This window comes from Xenopus tropicalis, chromosome 10 (genome assembly GCF_000004195.4).
Source record: "Xenopus tropicalis strain Nigerian chromosome 10, UCB_Xtro_10.0, whole genome shotgun sequence".
Lineage (NCBI taxonomy): Eukaryota > Metazoa > Chordata > Amphibia > Anura > Pipidae > Xenopus > Xenopus tropicalis.
Genome location: NC_030686.2, coordinates 49,259,475 through 49,285,126, shown reverse-complemented (window position 1 = coordinate 49,285,126; position 25,652 = coordinate 49,259,475). Strand labels below are relative to the sequence as shown.

General features: G+C 49.9%; 1 protein-coding gene across 8 annotated transcripts in view; it reads right to left on the bottom strand.

Moving 5' to 3' along the window:
- Window positions 1-17,099, bottom strand: part of arhgap44 (Rho GTPase activating protein 44) — a 70,921-nt gene extending 53,822 nt beyond the window's left edge. For 4 of the 8 annotated variants that reach the window (XM_031894394.1, XM_031894395.1, XM_031894397.1 and 1 more), the window contains exon 1: window positions 16,706-17,099. In XM_031894394.1, the coding sequence (XP_031750254.1) occupies window positions 16,706-16,758 (53 nt within the window). In that variant the 5' untranslated portion in view covers window positions 16,759-17,099. The remainder of the gene's footprint in view (window positions 1-16,705) is intronic. The other 4 variants (XM_031894398.1, XM_031894399.1, XM_031894400.1 and 1 more) reach the window with 3 other exon arrangements.
- Window positions 17,100-25,652: the final 8,553 nt, after the last annotated feature.

Genomic DNA, 25,652 nt, shown 5'->3' with positions numbered 1-25,652 from the left:
TATCTGACAGTACTGACTCCTTGGGCACTGCCGGCCCCTGTATCTGACAGTACCGACTCCTTGGGCGCTGCCAGCCCCTGTATCTGACAGTACCGATTCCTTGGGTACCGCCAGCCTCTATATCTGACAGTACCGATTCCTTGGGCGCTGCCAGCCCCTGTATCTGACAGTACCGATTCCTTGGGCCCCGCCGGCCCCTGTATCTGACAGTACCGACTCCTTGTGCCCCGCCGGCCCCTGTATCTGACAGTACTGACTCCTTGGGCAGCGCTGGCCCCTGTATCTGACAGTACTGACTCCTTGGGCACTGCCGGCCCCTGTATCTGACAGTACCGACTCCTTGGGCGCTGCCAGCCCCTGTATCTGACAGTACCGATTCCTTGGGTACCGCCAGCCTCTATATCTGACAGTACCGATTCCTTGGGCGCTGCCAGCCCCTGTATCTGACAGTACCGATTCCTTGGGCACAGCTGGCCCCCCTGGCATCAAACAGTGCCTGATAGTCTCTAGAGAGTAAATAAAACACAAGGCAGACATTAATGGAACAAACCTCTTGGCCACAGGGGCAACCCAGAACCCCACATCCCCACACGGCTTGTGACCTACAGTTTGGCCCCCCCATGAGCCCCAATCCCTGTTTTAGATCTAGTATTGGTGTTTGGGGGAAAGGGTGCCACGGATAAAGGCAGTGATGGGGACCAAGTAGTACAGAGTTACCCCATTGCCTGTAGAGGCCCCATTTCAGTACCGAGTGGTACAGAGTTACCCCACTGGCTGTAGAGGCCCCAGTTCAGTACCGAGTGGTACAGAGTTACCCCATTGCCTGTAGAGGCCCCATTTCAGTACCGAGTGGTACAGAGTTACCCCACTGGCTGTAGAGGCCCCATTTCAGTACCGAGTGGTACAGAGTTACCCCACTGGCTGTAGAGGCCCCATTTCAGTACCGAGTGGTACAGAGTTACCCCACTGGCTGTAGAGGCCCCAGTTCAGTACCGAGTGGTACAGAGTTACCCCATTGCCTGTAGAGGCCCCATTTCAGTACCGAGTGGTACAGAGTTACCCCACTGCCTGTAGAGGCCCCAGTTCAGTACCGAGTGGTACAGAGTTACCCCACTGCCTGTAGAGGCCCCAGTTCAGTACCGAGTGGTACAGAGTTACCCCATTGCCTGTAGAGGCCCCATTTCAGTACCGAGTGGTACAGAGTTACCCCACTGCCTGTAGAGGCCCCATTTCAGTACCGAGTGGTACAGAGTTACCCCATTGCCTGTAGAGGCCCCATTTCAGTACCGAGTGGTACAGAGTTACCCCATTGCCTGTAGAGGCCCCATTTCAGTACCGAGTGGTACAGAGTTACCCCACTGCCTGTAGAGGCCCCATTTCAGTACCGAGTGGTACAGAGTTACCCCACTGCCTGTAGAGGCCCCAGTTACTAATTTGCACCAAACCTGGGGATAGCAGTTAGTGCGCCTTCACACTCCCATGTATCTACCAAGGTAGGTTATTTGCTACTAGCTGGCTCTACCCAGGGTCAGACTGCCCTACCAGAATACCATAAGATCTCACAGAGGGCCCCTGTCTGGGCCAATTCCTATCAGCCTTCCTTATGCCCACCATAACCTAAACACTATTTGTTATTGTCTTCATCTCATCAGGTTCAGGTCAGGTTCTCCAGTGGGCCCTAGGAGGCCCAGTCTGATACTGGTTCTACTGGGAAATATGGAACTGGGAAGGAACATGACAAGAGACGGGGCGCTTAGTGTTTCACATCACCAGACTGAGAGCTCCATTGCTCCTAGGCTCTAAATAAAGGAGAGGAAAGTGCTTAAAAGGCTGATGGAATGTGATTTACACTACAGGAACAGAGCCGGGGATGCTCCGAAATTCAGCGTCACTGCACCTGGCCAAATCTGGGACTTACTGACATCCACCAATAGCATTTCCAGGCATCACTTCTTCCTGTCTCCACGGTAACCAAACACAGAGGCCATTGCCAGCATCCCAGAGCCTCCAGTGCAGTAGCCATGGCAACCCAGAGGGGGGGAGAGTGAAAAAAAAAAAAGAGGCAGTGAGGGAGCAGGTGGGGGGGGGGGGGGGACTGAGTGGGGGGTGGGCACGAGAGATAAAAAGAGACAAGGAGAAACATAAAAGAGAGAAAAGGGAAAGGGGGAGCAGTATTTATTCCCCGAAGGTGAAGAGAGAGCGGGGAGTTGGGGAGAGAGACCCGGGGGGAGCAGCAGGTAGAGTCCCTCCATGAATAACAAGTACGAGGGGACAAGGTGTGTGGGGAGGAGGGGCTGGACTGGGGAGGGAGAAGGATAAATAGAAGTGAAAGTCAGAGCCCATAGTGGGAGGGGAGGAATAGCCGCGGCCGAGGCACAGATACTACTACTGGCACCTAACCGGGGCCCTAAATTGTACTGTGGGGCCACTAGTATTCCACACTGACTGCATCTATGGTCCCATAATGTCCTTGTTCAACAGGATTTTCCATCCTTTCCAATTAGGGCCCCAATCAGATATCAGATAAGGGGGAAATGCTTTTCCTTCATACGCCGGCCAGTAGCACCCGAGCCAACGGCCAGTAGCACCCGAGCCAACGGCCAGTAGCACCCGAGCCAACGGCCAGTAGCACCCGAGCCAACGGCCAGTAGCACCCGAGCCAACGGCCAGTAGCACCCGAGCCAACGGCCAGTAGCACCCGAGCCGCCGGCCACTTACACCCCCTGTATAGTAAGATTCACTGGCCTTTTTACTATTATTATTTATTTATTTAACTATTATTACCCATTGAACGTTTAAATGGGAACGGAAAAGATTATAATAAATAGGTTGTGTTTGGCAATCACTGAGCTTTAGTGGAAATATATTCATATATATATATCTAACAGTGTAAACATGCTCAATACATTACTAACAGGATTAAACGTTTCTGCAATCAGATTCCAGACCATCACATATCTGCTTCTTCATACACAGAGGGGTGTTATCAAAAATATACAGCCTATTCTATCTGGTAATTGAGTTTATTGAGTGTTATTTTCTAATAAGTCACACTCAAAGCTTGCCTCCAACAAACTGAGATCAGTAGGCCAGAGATAAGGGCTATAGTCTAGTCTAGAGGTTACAGTTTAGTCTAGAAGTAGAGTTTAGAGTCTAGTCTAGAGGTAGAGTTTACAGTTTAGTCTAGAAGTAGAGTTCTGAGTCTAGTCTAGAAGTAGAGTTTAGAGTATAGTCTAGAAGTAGAGTTTAGAGTCTAGTCTAGAAGAAGAGTTTAGTGTCTAGTCTAGAAGTAGAGTTCTGAGTCTAGTCTAGAAGTAGAGTTTAGAGTCTAGTCTAGAAGTAGAGTTTAGAGTCTAGTCTAGAAGTAGAGTTTAGAGTCTAGTCTAGAAGAAGAGTTTAGTGTCTAGTCTAGAAGTAGAGTTCTGAGTCTAGTCTAGAAGTAGAGTTTAGAGTCTAGTCTAGAAGTAGAGTTTAGAGTCTAGTCTAGAAGTAGAGTTTAGAGTCTAGTCTAGAAGTAGAGTTTAGAGTCTAGTCTGGAGGTAGAGTTTAGAGTCTAGTCTAGAAGTAGAGTTTAGAGTCTAGTCTAGAAGTAGAGTAGAAGTAGAGTTTAGAGTCTAGTCTAGAGGTAGAGTTTAGTGTCTAGTCTAGAAGTAGAGTTCAGAGTCTAGTCTAGAAGTAGAGTTTAGAGTCTAGTCTAGAAGTAGAGTTTAGAGTCTAGTCTAGAGGTAGAGTTTAGTGTCTAGTCTAGAAGTAGAGTTCTGAGTCTAGTCTAGAAGTAGAGTTTAGAGTCTAGTCTAGAAGTAGAGTTTACAGTTTAGTCTAGAAGTAGAGTTCTGAGTCTAGTCTAGAAGTAGAGTTTAGAGTATAGTCTAGAAGTAGAGTTTAGAGTCTAGTCTAGAAGAAGAGTTTAGTGTCTAGTCTAGAAGTAGAGTTCTGAGTCTAGTCTAGAAGTAGAGTTTAGAGTCTAGTCTAGAAGTAGAGTTTAGAGTCTAGTCTAGAAGTAGAGTTTAGAGTCTAGTCTAGAAGAAGAGTTTAGTGTCTAGTCTAGAAGTAGAGTTCTGAGTCTAGTCTAGAAGTAGAGTTTAGAGTCTAGTCTAGAAGTAGAGTTTAGAGTCTAGTCTAGAAGTAGAGTTTAGAGTCTAGTCTAGAAGTAGAGTTTAGAGTCTAGTCTGGAGGTAGAGTTTAGAGTCTAGTCTAGAAGTAGAGTTTAGAGTCTAGTCTAGAAGTAGAGTAGAAGTAGAGTTTAGAGTCTAGTCTAGAGGTAGAGTTTAGTGTCTAGTCTAGAAGTAGAGTTCAGAGTCTAGTCTAGAAGTAGAGTTTAGAGTCTAGTCTAGAAGTAGAGTTTAGAGTCTAGTCTAGAGGTAGAGTTTAGTGTCTAGTCTAGAAGTAGAGTTCTGAGTCTAGTCTAGAAGTAGAGTTTAGAGTCTAGTCTAGAAGTAGAGTTTAGAGTCTAGTCTAGAAGTCGAGTTTAGAGTCTAGTCTGGAGGTAGAGTTTAGAGTCTAGTCTGGAGGTAGAGTTTAGAGTCTAGTCTAGAAGTAGAGTAGAAGTAGAGTTTAGAGTCTAGTCTAGAGGTAGAGTTTAGTGTCTAGTCTAGAAGTAGAGTTCAGAGTCTAGTCTAGAAGTCGAGTTTAGAGTCTAGTCTAGAGGTAGAGTTTAGAGTCTAGTCTAGAAGTAGAGTTTAGAGTCTAGTCTAGAAGTAGAGTTTAGAGTCTAGTCTAGAAGTCGAGTTTAGAGTCTAGTCTAGAGGTAGAGTTTAGAGTCTAGTCTAGAGGTAGAGTTTAGAGTCTAGTCTAGAAGTCGAGTTTAGAGTCTAGTCTAGAGGTAGAGTTTAGAGTCTAGTCTAGAGGTAGAGTTTAGAGTCTAGTCTAGAAGTAGAGTTTAGAGTCTAGTCTAGAAGTAGATTTTAGTGTCTAGTCTAGAAGTATAGTTCAGAGTCTAGTCTAGAAGTAGAGTTTAGAGTCTAGTCTAGAAGTAATGTTTACAGTCTAGTCTAGAAGTAGAGTTTAGAGTCTAGTCTAGAAGTAATGTTTACAGTCTAGTCTAGAAGTAGAGTTTAGAGTCTAGTCTAGAAGTAATGTTTACAGTCTAGTCTAGAAGTAGAGTTTAGTGTTTAGTCTAGAAGTAGAGTTTAGTGTCTAGTCTAGAGGTAATTTTTACAGTCTAGTCTAGAAGTAGAGTTTAGAGTCTAGTCTACAAGTAATGTTTACAGTCTAGTCTAGAAGTAGAGTTTAGTCTCTTGTCTAGAGGTAGAGTTTAGTCTACTCTAAATCTATATAAGACTCTCACTCGCTATTTAATCCAAAAGGATAATGAAATGCATTATTTTTTATAACAACTGGCTGCACTTCAGGTGTGTGACCCTTGGAAGGGGCCTATATCTGAGGGGCCACAATTAAGGCTGCAGGGGGGCCAGGGGCCATGAAGAATCAGATAACCACACTGTATTGTGGAGTGAGCAACACAGCGCCAAAGGGGTTAACCAAAAGGGTAAATGAACCCAGTTATCAGTACATAAGTGTTTTGGGTACACAAATCTTAGAGCAAATCCCCATGTGGATGATACGCAGAGACACAGCCGCCATGTATTGGAAACAAATAGGTACATGTTGCTTTAAGGGTTTTTATAAATCAGAGCCGTCGGACTGGCATTAATTGCTAACATCCTGTAACGAGCGAGCGGGACTCACATTCCAGCCCGGTAGCCACAAAGCATCCCAAGGAGAGCCCATATGGCCGGGCTGGCAATAAAGTCTAGGGGAATTCTTTAGCCAAAAGCAGCACAGAATGGAGAGGGGGCTTTAATCTTAATCCATCATTTCTGTACCATATTCCCTGAGTACCCAACGTACCCTCCAACCAATGTACCCTCCAACCAATGTACCCCCCAACCAATGTACCCCCCAACCAATGTACCCCCCAACCAATGTACCCCCCAACCAATGTACCCTCCAACCAATGTACCCCCCAACCAATGTACCCCCCAACCAATGTACCCCCCAACCAATGTACCCCCCAACCAACCATTCAGGGTTCGACTTCTATATTTCAGCAATAAGAACAGAACTGAACATACTTCAATTACAAATAAATGAATAAGTGAGTGGGTGGAGCTTTTGGGATGGACTATCAGAAAGTAGAAATGGCCACTGTGGTCTTAAAGCGGGGCCTTTATAGAAAGGCCAATTCCAAGCAACTTTTCAATTAGTCTTGATTATTTGTTTTTCATAGTTTTTGAATTATTTGCCTTCTTCTTTTAACTCAAATGGGGGTCACTGACCCCGGCAGCCAAACCCTATTGCTCTGTGAGGCTCCAGTTTTATTGTTATTGTTACTTTTTATTCCTTATCTTTCTATTGAGCCCCTCCCCTATTCATGTATCAGTCTATCTTTCAAGCCACCTGGTTGCTAAGGTAATTTGGACCCTAGCAACCAAATAGCTGCTAAAACGTCACTTTTTATTACTTATTTTTCTATTCAGGTTCTCTCCTACTCATGTATCAGTCTATCAGTCCAGCCACACCCTGGTTGCTAAGGTAATTTGGATCCTAGCAACCAAATAGCTGCTAAAACTCCAAACGGGAGGCTGCCAAACAGAAACTTAAATAATTAACAAATTACAAATAATAAAAAATGAAGACCAATTGCAACTTGTCTCAGAATATTACTCTCTACATCATACTAAAAGTTTACTCAAAAGGTGAACAACCTCTTTAAAGGAGAACAAAAAACTGAGTATGGCTAGAAATGCTTATGGAGCAGCAGGGGTGCAGGCCACATTGGGACCCTGTTACCCAGTTGCTATGGAATTCTGGGATAACAACACTATGAAAGAGATGTTTATACACATGTATGGGATGGGTTGGTGGGGGCCATATTGTGCGCTGCCCATAGAGGCAGCCATTACTATGTCATTGTCAATGTCGCCGTTTGCAGGGTTAGCGCTGTAAGATAAGTGCTGACTCGGCAAAGCACTTGCCCCTTTCATGCCCCCCCCCTCTGCAGGGCTATTTCAGTCAGCACAGTAAAATGAGCCTGGGGAGGGGGGGAATAGCTCATGTTAATCAGACGCCCCCCCGGGAGCAGTAACCTCCTCGCTCTCGCCTCTCCCGCTGATGGAGGAATTTCGCACAGTTGCACATCCAGCCAGGAATAATAAAAAAGGGGGCTATTTCAGATTTCGCTCGGACACATAACAGAGTTGTGAGACCAGTGAGAAAATAACATGTGAGTTTCCCTGAGGGAGAAGGAAACCCTGGGGCAGCGCAGAAAGAATCTGGTGGGGGATTTTCATTTGTGCCCAACTATGTAAAGTCCATTATTGATATTCTGCTGAAGCCGCCGCTTAGGCTCAGGCATTCGCTCAACCCAATGGGCAGTATGGGGGCAGCGCGGGCACATACAGGGGGCAGCACCCTGGGTAGGGGCAGTATGGGGGCAGCGTGGGCACATACAGGCGGCAGCACCCTGGGTAGGGGCAGTATGGGGGCAGCGTGGGCACATACAGGCGGCAGCACCCTGGGTAGGGGCAGTATGGGGGCAGCGTGGGCACATACAGGCGGCAGCACCCTGGGTAGGGGCAGTATGGGGGCAGCGTGGGCACATACAGGGGGCTGCACCCTGGGTACGGAGTGGGCAGTATGGGGGCAGCGCGGGCACATACAGGCGGCAGCACCCTGGGTAGGGGCAGTATGGGGGCAGCGTGGGCACATACAGGCGGCAGCACCCTGGGTAGGGGCAGTATGGGGGCAGCGTGGGCACATACAGGCGGCAGCACCCTGGGTAGGGGCAGTATGGGGGCAGCGTGGGCACATACAGGGGGCTGCACCCTGGGTACGGAGTGGGCAGTATGGGGGCAGCGCGGGCACATACAGAGGGCTGCACCCTGGGTAGGGAGTGGGCAGTATGGGACAAGTGCACCCTGGGTAGGGAGTGGGCAGTATGGGACTAGTGCACCCTGGGTAGGGAGTGGGCAGTATGGGACAAGTGCACCCTGGGTAGAGAGTGGGCAGTATGGGACTAGTGCACCCTGGGTAGGGAGTGGGCAGTATGGGACAAGTGCACCCTGGGTAGGGAGTGGGCAGTATGGGACAAGTGCACCCTGGGTAGGGAGTGGGCAGTATGGGACAAGTGCACCCTGGGTAGGGAGTGGGCAGTATGGGACAAGTGCACCCTGGGTAGGGAGTGGGCAGTATGGGACTAGTGCACCCTGGGTAGGGAGTGGGCAGTATGGGACTAGTGCACCCTGGGTAGGGAGTGGGCAGTATGGGACAAGTGCACCCTGGGTAGGGGGTGGGCAGCATGGGACTAGTGCACCCTGGGTAGGGAGTGGGCAGTATGGGACAAGTGCACTCTGGGTAGGGAGTGGGCAGTATGGGACTAGTGCACTCTGGGTAGGGAGTGGGCAGTATGGGACAAGTGCACTCTGGGTAGGGAGTGGGCAGTATGGGACAAGTGCACTCTGGGTAGGGAGTGGGCAGTATGGGACAAGTGCACCCTGGGTAGGGAGTGGGCAGTATGGGACAAGTGCACCCTGGGTAGGGAGTGGGCAGTATGGGACAAGTGCACTCTGGGTAGGGAGTGGGCAGTATGGGACAAGTGCACCCTGGGTAGGGAGTGGGCAGTATGGGACTAGTGCACTCTGGGTAGGGAGTGGGCAGCTTGTCAATGTGGTCCTCGGTCCGACAGCCCATATTCCTGCCATTTTAATTCAATAGGTGGGCATATTGGGAGCTGATACGTGGGCATATCGGGGGACCTCGCCCAAACGTGTGAGTGGCACAGTGTATGCCCACCTTTACTGTAATGAACCTTCCTGTTCTGCCCCTCCAGTAGTGCAACTGGGAATGTGTGATGGGGCAGAGCAGCAGGTCAGGGGCAGAGTACTGGGCACCATAGCAACGGGGTGAAGTTGGGGGCCAGCAGACAATACTAGTTAATCATGGTTACCATGGTATCTAAGGATTTAATCATCCCATATTAATCTGGGGGGGTGTATATTTATGTTCCATTATTGCTTCACTTAGGAGATATTCAGGTACATTAACATTCCCAATTGCTGAATAATATACATATATATATATATATATAGCACTGAGCTGAAATACTAAATATAAAGAGGAAAGGACACACAGACATATATATATATATACTGTATATACAGATGTAGGAGTCAGTATACGGCTCATGAGCCCATAGGACGCTGGGTAAATATAACAATAACCCCCGGGGCAGGTATAATGTTACCCACAAACAATGGCGCAGTATAAAGCAGTGAATATTCTCATTCCCTATCAGACAAAAGCCATAGTATAATGATCACAAAGGGTTGGGGCAGGTACGGTTACCTATTTAGGGGCACTGATGGTAACCAAGACTAGTACCTAGCAACTATATCCCAGCCCTGGTGCAAAGGGAAGGAAAGGCCCTAAAGGACATTATTTTGGGAGAGTATTAAGCCTTTGGTTTTTATGGCTGGGAGTTGAAAACGTATTTTCCCTAAACATGGCAAAAGTTCATCTAACTGCCAACTTCCTCCTTAAAGGGGAACTAAAGCCTAAGAATGAATAGGGGCAGAAGTGCTGTATTATATATGGAATTTCCAGTACTAGTACCTGGCGCAAGGCCCGGCTACCCAGTGTGAGTGAATGTAATGCGCTGAGGCCTGGGCTGCTAATGCTGCGGGGCTGTGTGTAAATGCCATCAGCAGCCACACTGACTGTCAGCATCTCACTCTCTATGTGACAAATACATTATGTGAATATTTTATTGCCACCTTTACATTTGAGCTTTAGGGCCAGCACCAAAAATCATGGGCCCCATACTACTTAGTTAGAAGGGCCACCCCAGAGGGATGCAGTTATTAGTCTACAATGCACTTGGGACCCCCTGGTGCAGGGGGCTAAAGACAAAGGGAACCCCCAATAAAAAAGGGCAACTAAATTCCACACCTGGCCACTCCCACAACCCACCCATTTTGCAGCCTCTGCTATGGGGCCCCTGATCAGACTCACCCTGGCCCCTACTGATGGCGGTCCCATTGAGTTTATGGGGATCAGGTTAAACAAAGGGGACACGCCATAGGGCCCGACTGCTCGGAGAAGTGACAAAGTGACTGCTTTACAGCACAGGGAACACAAAGCAGGTGGCTGCCCAACAGAAACCCTCACTATCTGAGCCGGGACTGCCCAGCCGGGACAGGGAGACTCCTGTAATCTAAGCCTAAACAAACTGGGAGAGAGACAGTAGCATTAGAGTGCTGAGAGGAGACACACATTATACAGTGAGACTTCACAGCTGCCTAGCTTACCATTCACAAAAGTACCTCCTGTGGGGCAGTTTAGATACCCTCAGGTTACAAGGAAGATTTACCCAGCCAATAGGGCTCATTTACTGCACCAGTGTGCAAAGTGCAATTTCCCACCACAGCTGCCGCAGTTTCCCCCACAATGCACCATATTCCCCACAGTTCCAGCCATTGTACCCACACTAAACTGGACACAGTTGCACGGAATATTGACCTGCGCCCTATTATTTTGCCACGACTGTGCCCCTCCATGCCGGGTGCTGCCGGTACCTGTTGGTTGGGGGTGGCTCCCGGATCAGTATTGCGCTGACTGAGCGGCACCGGCACAACTGTGCATAATAAATGCCATTATTTGCATAATTATTTGGGAAAATGTAGGCAAATGAGGGATCAGATGTGAGTGAGGTTACACATGCCATGGTGCGGGGGGCTCTCTGGCGCGGCTGCAAGGCACGAATCAATCAATACCATAGCCCCCCAGCCTTAGGTATGTGCCTCCCCCCCTCATCACCAAGGAAGTTTTAACCCTTTCAGCTTCACTGGGAAATCTGATTTATTTGCATCGGCCCTCTGGTTTTCTGGGCCCTACAGCTTCCCATACCCCGGGCCCTACAGCTTCCCATACCCCGGGCCCTACGGCTTCCCATTCCCCGGGCCCTACGGCTTCCCATACCCCGGGCCCTACGGCTTCCCATACCCCGGGCCCTACGGCTTCCCATACCCCGGGCCCTACGGCTTCCCATACCCCGGGCCCTACGGCTTCCCATACCCCGGGCCCTACGGCTTCCCATACCCCGGGCCCTACGGCTTCCCATACCCCGGGCCCTACGGCTTCCCATACCCCGGGCCCTACGGCTTCCCATACCCCGGGCCCTACGGCTTCCCATACCCCGGGCCCTACGGCTTCCCATACCCCGGGCCCTACGGCTTCCCATACCCCGGGCCCTACGGCTTCCCATAGCCTGGGCCCTACAGCTTCCCATAGCCTGGGCCCTACAGCTTCCCATAGCCTGGGCCCTACAGCTTCCCATACCCCGGGCCCTACAGCTTCCCATACCCCGGGCCCTACAGCTTCCCATACCCCGGGCCCTACAGCTTCCCATACCCCGGGCCCTACAGCTTCCCATACCCCGGGCCCTACAGCTTCCCATACCCCGGGCCCTACAGCTTCCCATAGCCTGGGCCCTACAGCTTCCCATACCCCGGGCCCTACAGCTTCCCATACCCCGGGCCCTACAGCTTCCCATAGCCCGAGCCCTACAGCTTCCCATAGCCTGGGCCCTACGGCTTCCCATACCCCGGGCCCGACAGCTTCCCATACCCCGGGCCCTACAGCTTCCCATACCCCGGGCCCGACAGCTTCCCATACACAGGGCCCTACAGCTTCCCATAGCCTGGGCCCTACAGCTTCCCATACCCCGGGCCCTACAGCTTCCCATACCCCGGGCCCTACAGCTTCCCATAGCCTGGGCCCTACAGCTTCCCATACCCCGGGCCCGACAGCTTCCCATACCCCGGGCCCTACAGCTTCCCATACCCCGGGCCCTACAGATTCCCATACCCCGGGCCCTACAGATTCCCATACCCATATTTCAACATCTGTAACCCCACTGAAGCTCCAGAAATGATATTATATACCTATAAAAAATAAACCAATAAACAAGTATTGCGCCACAGTTTATGCGCATCAGCAATAAATAAACTTTTTCTGGCCTGAGTCCCAGAGGGTAGAGACATGATTTATGCTCCCTGCCCTTTTCCGCTTTATAAAAACAGAATTAAAAAAAAAAAAAGTAGCGAGTGAAACATGTGGTTTGGGCACTGGGAGCGGAGGAAGCCAGGAATTAATGAGACCTTTCCGAACAAAAACATCTATATGTTATTCCTTTCCCAAGAGCTGGAAGTTTCACTTCTTCCTACGGGAAGCTGCCAAGGAGCAGAAGCGGCCGGAGAGGGTAGCGCTCGCTTGCTCCCAGTTAGGGGAACATATTGTACTGGCCCATTAATAGGAACCAATTAGGTTATGGGGCAGAGGCTTCCAGGAGAGGAAACATCACTGCCCAGTTTGATGTCACCTCCCTATGGTTCTGGGCAACAAGGAGGTGCCCCACTCAGACCCAGATGGCATCACTTATGAATAGTTTGTGGCCCAATGACACAGCCCAGTAGAACATACCGGCCAACAACTGCAAACTATTTCCGGGCCAGTGCTTTACAGATGGGGCCCTGGAGGGCCCCTGGCACCCCAGTTCAACACTGCAGCTACCCCAGGGGCCCCCAGTGGAAAAAAATCTGTATCAGTGCAATGTTCCGACCATTGGCCCCAGGCCTGTGATTAAATGGGTCCAGTGTGGCCCTGCACATAGGCGTATGTGTGTTAAATCCAGTAACTATCAGCTCATTAGTGGCCTTGCCAAATATTTACATTTATTTATATTGTTAAAAAACAGCACCAATATTGCTATTTCTATATATTTCTATTTCCGGGCCAAGGGGTTAGACACTTCGGTGAATGCCAGTTGCCATTACAAGCCATGACAGGCTACTCAGCCGGATATTTCCCAAACGTAACCTGAAGCAAAACACGGTAATTATGGTTCGGCCCCCATTTAAGAAGTTCTAATGTACAGAACGTAGGTAGAATAGTCTAGAAGGCCAAGTCATGAGTTAGGAAAGAGTTAAACCCGATGAGACGTAGCACTGAGCCACATTACTGCTGACCCTGCAATCAGTTCAGAGGAGCAAATGACTAGTACCAATGGGGGATCCAACACCAGAACCAAACACACAGGCTGGTACTCTCCAAATATCCACCCAATCTCTTTATATTCTTTCTACTATCATCTATCTGTCTGTCTGTCTATCTATCTATCATCTATCTATCCATCTATCCATCTATCCATCTATCTATCTATCATCTATCTATCTATCTATCATCTATCTGTCTGTCTGTCTGTCTGTCTATCTATCTATCTATCTACACTATTATCTATCTATCTATCTATCTATCTATCATCTATCTGTTTGTCTATCTATCTATCTATCTATCTATCTATCTATCTATCATCTATCTATCATCTATCTATCTATCTATCTATCTATCATATATCTATCTGTTTGTCTTTCTATCTATCTATCTATCATCTATCTATCTATCTATCTGTTTGTCTATCTATCTATCTGTTTGTCTATCTATCTATCTGTCTGTCTGTCAATCTATTTATCTATCATCTATCTATCTGTTTGTCTATCTATCTATCTGTCTGTCTATCTATTTATCTATCTATCTATCTATCTATCTATCTATCTATCTATCTATCTGTTTGTCTATCTATCTATCTATCTATCTATCTATCTGTCTGTCTATCTGTCTCTCTGCTTGTCTGTTCAGTTGCCTATATCTAATTCCCATCCATAGATAACATATTATTTCCTTACAGACAAACAGCTGAGCAAGTGGTGGGAGAAGGGGGCTCAGTAGCTGCAGGATACACAGTGCCAGGGGGCCGAGCCACGGCGTGGGAATGAGGGAGGCAGCCCAAGGCTATATAAATAGGCTCCCTGCTATACTGGGGCCCAGCCAGAGAGTCCCATCCTCATAAAATGTAATACCTTAATGCCACACATTTGTACAGCCTTAAGCTGGCCATACACGTGGCGATCTGACGATGTTTCGTACGACCATCGGTCGCACGAAACATCGTCAGATGTGCCACACACCATTCAGGGCTGAATCGGCAGGTAAGGAGGTAGAAACAATAGGATTTCTACCTCCTTCTGCCGATTCAGCTCTGAAGGGAAAATTTTGGTCAGGCGCCTTCTATGGCGCCCGATCAAAATTTTCTAACCTGCCGATCGGCGAGCCGACCGATTTCAGCAGCTTCCTGCGATATCGGTCGGCTCGCTGACATACCATACACGCACCGATTATCGTACGAAACGAGGTTTCGTACGATAATATCGGTGCGTGTATGGCCACCTTTACAGAGACAGATAGATAGAAAGATAGATGATAGACAAACAGATAGATGATAGATAGATAGATGATAGATAGATGATAGATATATAGATAGATAGATAGATAGATAGATAGATAGATAGATAGATAATAGAGTTGATAGATAGATATATAGATAATAGAGTTGATAGATAATAGAGTTGATAGATAGATAATAGAGTTGATAGATAGACAGACAGATAGATAGATAGATAGATGATAGATAGATAGATAGATAGATAAATGATACATAGACAGATAGATAGATAATAGATAGATAGATGACAGACAGATAGATAGATAATAGATAGATAGATAATAGAGTTGATAGATAGATAGATAGATAATAGATAGATAGATAATAGATAGATAGATAATAGAGTTGATAGATAGATAGATAGATAGATAATAGAGTTGATAGATAGATAGATAGATAGATAATAGAGTTGATAGATAGATAGATAGATAGATAGATGATGATAGATAGATAATAGAGTTGATAGATAGATACATAGATAGATGATAGATAGATAGATAGATAGATAATAGAGTTGATAGATAGATAAATAGATAGATGATAGATAGATAGATAGATAGATAATAGAGTTGATAGATAGCTAGAGATGGTAGATAGATGATAGATAGACAGATAGACAGACAGATAGATAGATAGATGATAGACAGACAGACAGACATGATAGAAGGCAGATGGAGGAGTGACAGTTGCTAGTTGCCGGTACTACAGAGAGACAGTACAGGCAGGGGGAGTGCTGGAGGGAAGCCAGCTGTAAGGAGCAATGCAGTGCTTAGAAAACATTGAGACAGGGCTTGAGTCTGCCCATCCGGGCACAGAACTGTATCCCTCTGGGTCTCCTGCAGAAAGTTGCACCCCCATTGGAAGTGATTTCTTGCAGCAATGCTGTACCCATGGGTGCCCCCTCCTGCCATAGGGGCATAGACCCAGTATATAGCTCAGTATATGGCACAGTATATAGCACAGTATATAGCCCAGTATATAGCACAGTATATAGCTCAGTACTCAGTATATGGCACAGTATATAGCCCAGTATATAGCCCAGTATATAGTACAGTATATAGCTCAGTACTCAGTATATGGCACAGTATATAGCCCAGTATATAGCCCAGTATATAGTACAGTATATAGCTCAGTACTCAGTATATGGCACAGTATATAGCCCAGTATATAGTACAGTATATAGCTCAGTACTCAGTATATGGCACAGTATATAGCCCAGTATATAGCCCAGTATATAGTACAGTATATAGCTCAGTACTCAGTATATGGCACAGTATATAGCCCAGTATATAGCCCAGTATATAGTACAGTATATAGCTCAGTACTCAGTATATAGCCCAGTATATAGCCCAGTATATAGTACAGTATATAGCTCAGTACTCAGTATATGGCCCAGTATATAGCCCAGTATATAGCCCAGTATATAGCCCAGTATATAGCTCAGTACTCAGTATATGGCACAGTATATAGCCCAGTATATAGCCCAGTATATAGCACAGTATATAGCCCAGTATATAGCACAGTATATAGCCCAGTATATAGCACAGTATATAGCCCAGTATATAGCCCAGTATATAGCACAGTATATAGCTCAGTACTCAGTATATGGCACAGTATATAGCCCAGTATATAGCCCAGTATATAGCTCAGTATATAGCTCAGTACTCAGTATATGGCTCAGTACATAGCCCAGTATATAGCCCAGTATATAGCTCAGTATATAGCCCAGTATATAGCTCAGTATATAGCTCAGTATATAGCCCAGTATATAGCTCAGTATATAGCCCAGTATATAGCACAGTATATAGCTCAGTATAAAGCTCAGTGGGAATGCTCTGGGCGCTAAGCAGGCAGTAAATATGCACACACCCCGGCCGTTTCTATAACCTGCAGCATCTGTTTAGCAACCCTGGCACAGCACAGGCATCCTTACCCTGTATCAGCTGATACCGATGCACCAACACCCCCGGGCACCACTACCCCTGGCACCACTACCCCTGGGCACCGCCACCCCGGCACCACTACCCCTGGCACCACTACCCCCGGCACCACTACCCCGGGCACCGCCACCCCGGCACCACTACCCCTGGCACCACTACCCCCGGCACCACTACCCCTGGGCACCGCCACCCCGGCACCACTACCCCCGGGCACCACTACCCCCGGCACCACTACCCCTGGGCACAACGCACAAATACATACAATGTAGCAGCCCACACAAACAAACACTGTCCCATCCTGATGCACAGGCACAGAAAGGGTTAAAGGCAGCCAAGCCTACACAGCCCCGGCCCTGTGGGGACCAAGCACAGCGGGGGGGGGCAGATAGGATCCATTATCCATAGGCAGAGATACAAGGTGCCTTACCTTCCCACTGTCTGGTTAGCCAGCTGCCTCATCCGATTGAATTGCTTCTTCATCCTTGCTGTAGGTAATATCTGCCGATATATATCTATATATGTAATTCTCTATCGGAGACCGAATAAATAAATAATAAATAGACCCTTCCCCCCAGTGCAGCAGAGACATTTACATGCCCCCTCGGTTATAGGGGTGCTGCGGCGCAGAGCATCTCCCAGCTGCCCCTGCGGGGTAAATCCATGGGGGGAGAGGGGGCATCCAGCATGGAGGGGTGCTGCCTCATTCACCCCCTCCTCGCCCCTTTATTGCATGGTCCGAGCGCTGACAGATCGGCCCCCGGTGCGCAGCCCAATTGTGAGCGGAGGGGTTTAGCAGAGAGTGCAAATAGGAGGCAGGGAGTGGGAGTGCTGGGAGGGGAGGGGCCGGCATGGCTGGGGGCGGGGACGGACTGGGCCCCACCCACATACACTATACATGCACTGCAGCACTGCGCTATCGTCACACACTGCCGCCGGTGCGACCTGATCGGTAGCCTCTCCGGCTGTTACTGCAGGAACCCCCGGTACGGACTGGCACACTGGCCCCTACTCTGGTACGGACTGGCACACTGGCCCCTACTCTGGTACGGACTGGCACACTGGCCCCTACTCTGGTACGGACTGGCACACTGGCCCCTACTCTGGTACGGACTGGCACACTGGCCCCTACTCTGGTACGGACTGGCACACTGGCCCCTACTCAGGTACGGACTGGCACACTGGCCCCTACTCAGGTACGGACTGGCACACTGGCCCCTACTCTGGTACGGACTGGCACACTGGCCCCTACTCAGGTACAGACTGGCACACTGGCCCCTACTCAGGTACGGACTGGCACACTGGCCCCTACTCAGGTACGGACTGGCACACTGGCCCCTACTCAGGTACGGACTGGCACACTGGCCCCTACTCAGGTACGGACTGGCACACTGGCCCCTACTCAGGTACGGACTGGCACACTGGCCCCTACTCTGGTACGGACTGGCACACTGGCCCCTACTCAGGTACGGACTGGCACACTGGCCCCTACTCAGGTACGGACTGGCACACTGGCCCCTACTCTGGTACGGACTGGCACACTGGCCCCTACTCAGGTACGGACTGGCACACTGGCCCCTACTCAGGTACGGACTGGCACACTGGCCCCTACTCTGGTACGGACTGGCACACTGGCCCCTACTCTGGTACGGACTGGCACACTGGCCCCTACTCAGGTACGGACTGGCACACTGCCCCCTACTCAGGTACGGACTGGCACACTGGCCCCTACTCTGGTACGGACTGGCACACTGGCCCCTACTCTGGTACGGACTGGCACACTGGCCCCTACTCAGGTACGGACTGGCACACTGGCCCCTACTCAGGTACGGACTGGCACACTGGCCCCTACTCTGGTACGGACTGGCACACTGGCCCCTACTCTGGTACGGACTGGCACACTGGCCCCTACTCTGGTACGGACTGGCACACTGGCCCCTACTCAGGTACGGACTGGCACACTGGCCCCTACTCTGGTACGGACTGGCACACTGGCCCCTACTCAGGTACGGACTGGCACACTGGCCCCTACTCAGGTACGGACTGGCACACTGGCCCCTACTCAGGTACGGACTGGCACACTGGCCCCTACTCTGGTACGGACTGGCACACTGGCCCCTACTCAGGTACGGACTGGCACACTGGCCCCTACTCAGGTACGGACTGGCACACTGGCCCCTACTCTGGTACGGACTGGCACACTGGCCCCTACTCAGGTACGGACTGGCACACTGGCCCCTACTCAGGTACGGACTGGCACACTGGCCCCTACTCTGGTACGGACTGGCACACTGGCCCCTACTCTGGTACGGACTGGCACACTGGCCCTACTCAGGTACGGACTGGCACACTGGCCCCTACTCAGGTACGGACTGGCACACTGGCCCCTACTCTGGTACGGACTGGCACACTGGCCCCTACTCTGGTACGGACTGGCACACTGGCCCCTACTCAGGTACGGACTGGCACACTGGCCCCTACTCAGGTACGGACTGGCACACTGGCCCCTACTCTGGTACGGACTGGCACACTGGCCCCTACTCTGGTACGGACTGGCACACTGGCCCCTACTCTGGTACGGACTGGCACACTGGCCCCTACTCTGGTACGGACTGGCACACTGGCCCCTACTCAGGTACGGACTGGCACACTGGCCCCTACTCTGGTACGGACTGGCACACTGGCCCCTACTCAGGTACGGACTGGCACACTGGCCCCTACTCTGGTACGGACTGGCACACTGGCCCCTACTCAGGTACGGACTGGCACACTGGCCCCTACTCAGGTACGGACTGGCACACTGGCCCCTACTCTGGTACGGACTGGCACACTGGCCCCTACTCTGGTACGGACTGGCACATCGGCCCCTACTCAGGTACGGACTGGCACACTGGCCCCTACTCTGGTACGGACTGGCACATCGGCCCCTACTCAGGTACGGACTGGCACACTGGCCCCTACTCTGGTACGGACTGGCACACTGGCCCCTACTCTGGTACGGACTGGCACACTGGCCCCTACTCTGGTACGGACTGGCACATTGGCCCCTACTCAGGTACGGACTGGCACACTGGCCCCCTCCTCAGGTACGGACTGGCACATTGGCCCCCTCCTCGGGTACGGACTGGCACACTGGCCCCTACTCAGGTACGGACTGGCACACTGGCCCCCTCCTCAGGTACGGACTGGCACACTGGCCCCTACTCAGGTACGGACTGGCACATTGGCCCCTACTCAGGTACGGACTGGCACACTGGCCCCTACTCAGGTACGGACTGGCACATTGGCCCCTACTCGGGTACGGACTGGCACATTGGCCCCTACTCGGGTACGGACTGGCACATTGGCCCCTACTCGGGTACGGACTGGCACATTGGCCCCTACTCGGGTACGGACTGGCACATTGGCCCCTACTCAGGTACGGACTGGCACACTGGCCCCTACTCAGGTACGGACTGGCACACTGGCCCCCTCCTCAGGTACGGACTGGCACATTGGCCCCCTCCTCGGGTACGGACTGGCACATTGGCCCCTCCTCGGGTACGGACTGGCACACTGGCCCCTACTCAGGTACGGACTGGCACATTGGCCCCCTCCTCGGGTACGGACTGGCACACTGGCCCCTACTCAGGTACGGACTGGCACACTGGCCCCTACTCAGGTACGGACTGGCACATTGGCCCCTCCTTAGGTACGGACTGGCACACTGGCCCCTACTCAGGTACGGACTGGCCCCCTCCTCAGGTACGGACTGGCACATTGGCCCCCTCCTCAGGTAGGGACTGGCACATTGGGCCCTCATATACTGATGGGCCCCTACTCAGGTACGGACTGGCACATTGGCCCCTCATATACTGATGGGCCCCTACTCAGGTACGGACTGGCACATTGGCCCCTCATACACTGATGGGCCCCTACTCAGGTACAGTCTGGCACATTGGCCCCTCATATACTGATGGGCCCCTACTCAGGTACGGACTGGCACATTGGCCCCTCATATACTGATGGGCCCCTACTCAGGTACAGACTGGCACATTGGCCCCTCATATACTGATGGGCCCCTACTCAGGTACAGACTGGCACATTGGCCCCTCATATATTGATGGGCCCCTACTCAGGTACAGTCTGGCACATTGGCCCCTCATATACTGATGGGCCCCTACTCAGGTACAGACTGGCACATTGGCCCCTCATATATTGATGGGCCCCTACTCAGGTACGGACTGGCACATTGGCCCCTCATACACTGATGGGCCCCCTTCTCAGCTTGCTCTTTGTTTCTCTTACAGGTACCCTGGCGGATAGAAATGGGAGCAGGGGAGCCCAGCCATCAGATGGAGGAGCAGAAGATACTACTGATAGTAGCAGCTGTGAGTAAGGAGCCATGCTGGATAGGTACCTACATGAGTATGGGCCCTCCCTGGCTTCTCCCGGACTCATATCTGCCCCAAAAGCTGCACCACTCTGGCTGCTTGGTGTGGCCCATTGCGGATGGTATGATGTGGCCCAGCACACAGGGGCCCATACTGGGGAAAGAGCCACTCCAACTGGAGAGCAAAATCTGGTCAAACTGGTAAAGGCACACCAGATTCATTCTTCCTTGGGCCCCAAGCTGTGCCCGGCCTCCTCCGACCTGCACCCCCATTCCTATAGGTGGCATTTGGCACCCTGAGAATTATGGGCCCAGGGTGACCAACTAGCTTGCTGCAGTAGAAATCCGCCATTGTGCAGCAGTAAAGAGCCTCACTAAGCAGGTAATGTGCACTCATTAGATGGGGCGACTGTCAGGCACCCCAACATCGACATTATTCAGGGAAGGTGAGGTTTAGACCTGTTTAGGAGCCAGGAAGCTTGGAAGCAGTGGAGGTAAAGCCTGGCACTGTCGGCAGTATGAGGCCCATAGCTATCAATATGCCATCTGGGCGCCGGCAGTTGGGTGCTGTGCCCTTACATCTGCCCCAAGGCTGGGCAACTCCCTCAGGCAGCCAAGAATGAGGCTGCAAGGTGGCCATACATGGTGCAATCTGCTTGTTTGGGGAGCTACGGTGGCCCTGGGGCCAAATGATTGAAGTAAAATGGCGGGTATACGGGCTGTCCAGCCAAGGACTACATCAACGAGCTGACGGATGGGAACATCAAACCTGCCCGATTTGGATCTGACCAATTTCAGGCTGGGTGGGCCCGTTGGTGGTGCCCATACAGGGGCAGATAAGCTGCTGAATCAGTCGGACGAGACCAATCAGCACCCTCAGTAGAGGTCATATTTAGGGGTTTGGGATTCAGAGTTAGATTATTATGCCATTATTATGCCCCCCCCCCCCGTCCCTGTATCAGATGCACAATGGGATCTGCAGCAGCAGCTGTTGCTCTGTAGGCAGGGCGGTGAGCAGCTGTGTATGCCAGGCTGGGCCACAATGCATGCTGGGAGCTGTAGTTTCGTAAAGCCAGGGAAGTTGTGTAGCCGTTCTCACGAAAGCCTATAATTTATAGGAGAAATGTACAGACAATAATTCAGCTGAAAGAAACAAAATCAGTTTAGCCAGTAGTTCTTGTTGTGCTTACACTTTCACCCGGCAGGTTGATACCCATGGGAATAGGGTGCAATGCTGAATGCAACCAAAAGTAAGCACAGATTCCTGCCCCCTGCTGGCCAGATGGGAAATGTAAAAGGAAGAAGGGACGGCGCAAACACAGGGAAATTACCCTGAGATACGTTATGTCTAAAAATCTAAAATATGGGCAAACGTTGGTCTTTCAGCAGGAAAATGATCCCAGTGTTGCACTGGAATGGCTGCAGGGCAAACAGCTAAATGCCAGGCAGCAGGGGCAAGGGCAAACAAGGTTTGAGCTGTATTAAAGGGGCATAGATTCATGGGAGGGGGGGTTATTCTTCCCCTTTACAGGGAAAAGAATATGCCGGCAGTTTTGGTCTCCAGTGCTCAAACGGGACATTACTGAGTTAGAGAGGGTCCAGAGAAGGGCAACTAAGCTGGTAAAGGGTATGGAAAGTTATGGGGAAAGACTGGCCCAGTTGGGTCTGTTTACACTGGAGAAGAGGCGCTTAAGGGGTTACATGATAACTATGTATAAATATATAAGGGGATCATATAATAACCTTTCTAATGTTTTATTTACCAGTAGATCCTTCAACGGGCACGAGGGCACCCACTCCGTTTAGAAGAAGGGAGGTTCCGTTTAAATATACGGAAAGGATTTGTTACTGTGAGAGCTGTGAGGTTGTGGGACCCCCCCCCCGAATGGCTGGGGGGAAAGAAGGGGTTGGGTGGGTATTTAGCAAGTGAGGGAATACAGGGGTATGGGAGATAGCACTTAGTACAAGTTGCCCCAGGGACTGGTTTGATTGCCATCTTGGAGTCAGGAAGGAATTCTTCCCCCTATGGGGCAAATTAGAGAGGCTTCAGCTGGGGTTTTTTGCCTTCCTCTGGATCAGCTGGCAGTTAGGCAGGTTATATATAGGCATTATGGTTGCACTAGATGGATGCAGCTACTAGAAGGCAGAAAATCCCCTGCCATAGACAATACTGAGAATTGCCTCTGGTAAAACACACATAGAGACAATTATCAGTAAATGATCAGCATTGTCTGTTTTAGTAGCTGCTACTAAGTAGCTCTGTGTGTCTTCACCCCTAATGTCAGTATTGTATGAATCCTCCTCAGATAATACTGATACAAAGCGTATGAGAAAGAAAGTGCTGCGCTGTATTCCAATGGAAACCCCATAAGCCAATAAGATGTTCCTCAGTAAACTCCTTTTATTCTTGAAGATGAATTATTTACCCTGCATCTATTATTTACACAACACTCAGGCTGATGGGCGGAATTCACTTTCACTGGGTCCCTATGTATTTCTTATAGTCCCTGATAATCAACCCCCCCCCACTCTGAAACAGTCACTTCCACTATCATTCAATATATATATATATCTAATCTGATTCTCTTTAGATAAAATATCTAAATGCATGTCTCAATCTGACACTCAAGCTGCTTACTGGTTGCTAAGGGCGAGTCCCTAGCAACCTTATACCAATTTGAATTCTAACCTTTACATCTGTAGAGCAAAAATAGCAACTAAAAAAAAAGACCAATTGCAGTTAATGTTAGAACCCCACTGCAATTGATCTTTTTTTAGTTGCTGTTTTTGCTGTACAGATGTAAAGTTTAAAATTCATATTGGTATAAGGTTGCTAGGAGCTCGCTGAACTTAGCAACCAGTAAGCAGCTTGAGTGTCAGATTGAGACATGCATTTGGATATTTTATCTAAAGAGAATCGGATTAGATATATAAAGAATGGGCAACCTCTGCCACTTCAGTTGTTGCTGAATTACAACTCTCAGCTGCTGTGGCTCTGGCAGCCTTTTGGTCAGCCCCATAAAATGAAATAAAAAAAATTAACTTCCCCTTTAAATGCGCTGATTTTGTTTATATGGACAAAGTATGAAACTAACATGAGCTGGGAAGAAGAACCCATTCTGAGGCAGCGGCCATACCTGCGTGGCGGAGCTCGGGATTCTATACCCTGGGGAAGTCCTATGAATGGGCAAAAGGGCTAGTGAAGTGCAGGAGTGGTAGCCAGCCGGGCAGGGACTCGTAGTCAGACAAGCGGCTGCCCTTCTGGGATATCATTTATATGCTGGGCAGCAGCAGCAGGACTTGTCGGACAGATGTAAGGGCACAGAGCTATTCCGTGGGGGGGCTGCTGATTAATGGAACAATAAATGGGAATGTGCGTATCAGACTTGTGTATATATATATATATATATATATATGGCACAGCCAATTATTTCCTCCCTATTGGCAAATAAAAGAATCATCTATAGATCCTTCCAAAAGGCTCTCCCAGATCTATTTCTGCAGATATATGGAATGGTGAATGCACCCTAATCCGTACCCCCGGGGGTAAACGTGCCATATTGATCTTCAGTCCATAGTACAGTGACCCGTAAAGGGGAAATACCTTAATGTGTGGAGCATTGGAATTACAATTAGGGCACTTGTACAGAAGCCGCCGGCAATGGCTTGTTGGCGGCACGATGGCGGATGTGTGGCTGGCATGGGATCTGGGCCAACAGTACATCTAGGTGTAATTCACACTATAAGCATGAAATAGCAAAGACAATGGAGAGGGCACCCTGCTCTGGGTGCAAGAGTTGGCAGTTAATGTGGGCTGGGACCGGCCGGACAGAGGGGTGGGGCGCATAGAGCCATAGCAGGGGCCGCAGGGCTCCAGGGAGCGACAGAACCCAGACCTAGGAACAGAGAGGGGCCCCTCGTACCCAAAGCCTCCTGGATAAGCACACAGGTAACAGAACCCCTCTTTCCCATCACTGGGTTCCTTGGCAGGGCACCTTATAATGCACCGCAGCCAACTGGCGCACATTGGATATGGGTTCTAAGGTGCCCCATAAGGCAAAGCAGTGAGTAAGGGGACTTACATTCAGGTTACTGGGACTTTCCCTACAGAAACAGACCTCCCCAAACAGCTACACTTACCTCCTACGTTCCATTGCCTCAGCCCTAACTCCTGTTGCTCCCCTGGGGCAAATTGTACAGTATACATGGTGTAGTGCCCAGGGGGGTGGGGTACAATCCCGATGCTGCCATAGTTTTATGGTATCTCTCTGTACAGGCTATGAGCAAACTTAGGGGGCTGTTCCTGCTGAATTGTGCTTAGTACAGGGGAATCCCTATGCTGCCCCCATAGTTTTATGGTATCTCTCTGTACAGGCTATGAGCAAACTTAGGGGGCTGTTCCTGCTGAATTGTGCTTAGTACAGGGGAATCCCTATGTGCCATAGTTTTATGGTATCTCTCTGTACAGGCTATGAGCAAACTTAGGGGGCTGTTCCTGCTGAATTGTGCTTAGTACAGGGGAATCCCTATGTGCCATAGTTTTATGGTATCTCTCTGTACAGGCTATGGGCAAACTTAGGGGTCTGTTCCTGCTGAATTGTGCTTAGTACAGGGGAATCCCTATGTGCCATAGTTTTATGGGATCTCTCTGTACAGGCTGTGGGTAAGCTTAGGGGGCTGTTCCTGCTGAATTGTGCTTAGTACAGGGGAATCCCTATGTGCCATAGTTTTATGGTATCTCTCTGTACAGGCTATGGGCAAACTTAGGGGGCTGTTCCTGCTGAATTGTGCTTAGTACAGGGGAATCCCTATGTGCCATAGTTTTATGGTATCTCTCTGTACAGTCTATGGGCAAACTTAGGGGGCTGTTCCTGCTGAATTGTGCTTAGTACAGGGGAATCCCTATGTGCCATAGTTTTATGGTATCTCTCTGTACAGGCTATGAGCAAACTTAGGGGGCTGTTCCTGCTGAATTGTGCTTAGTACAGGGGAATCCCTATGCTGC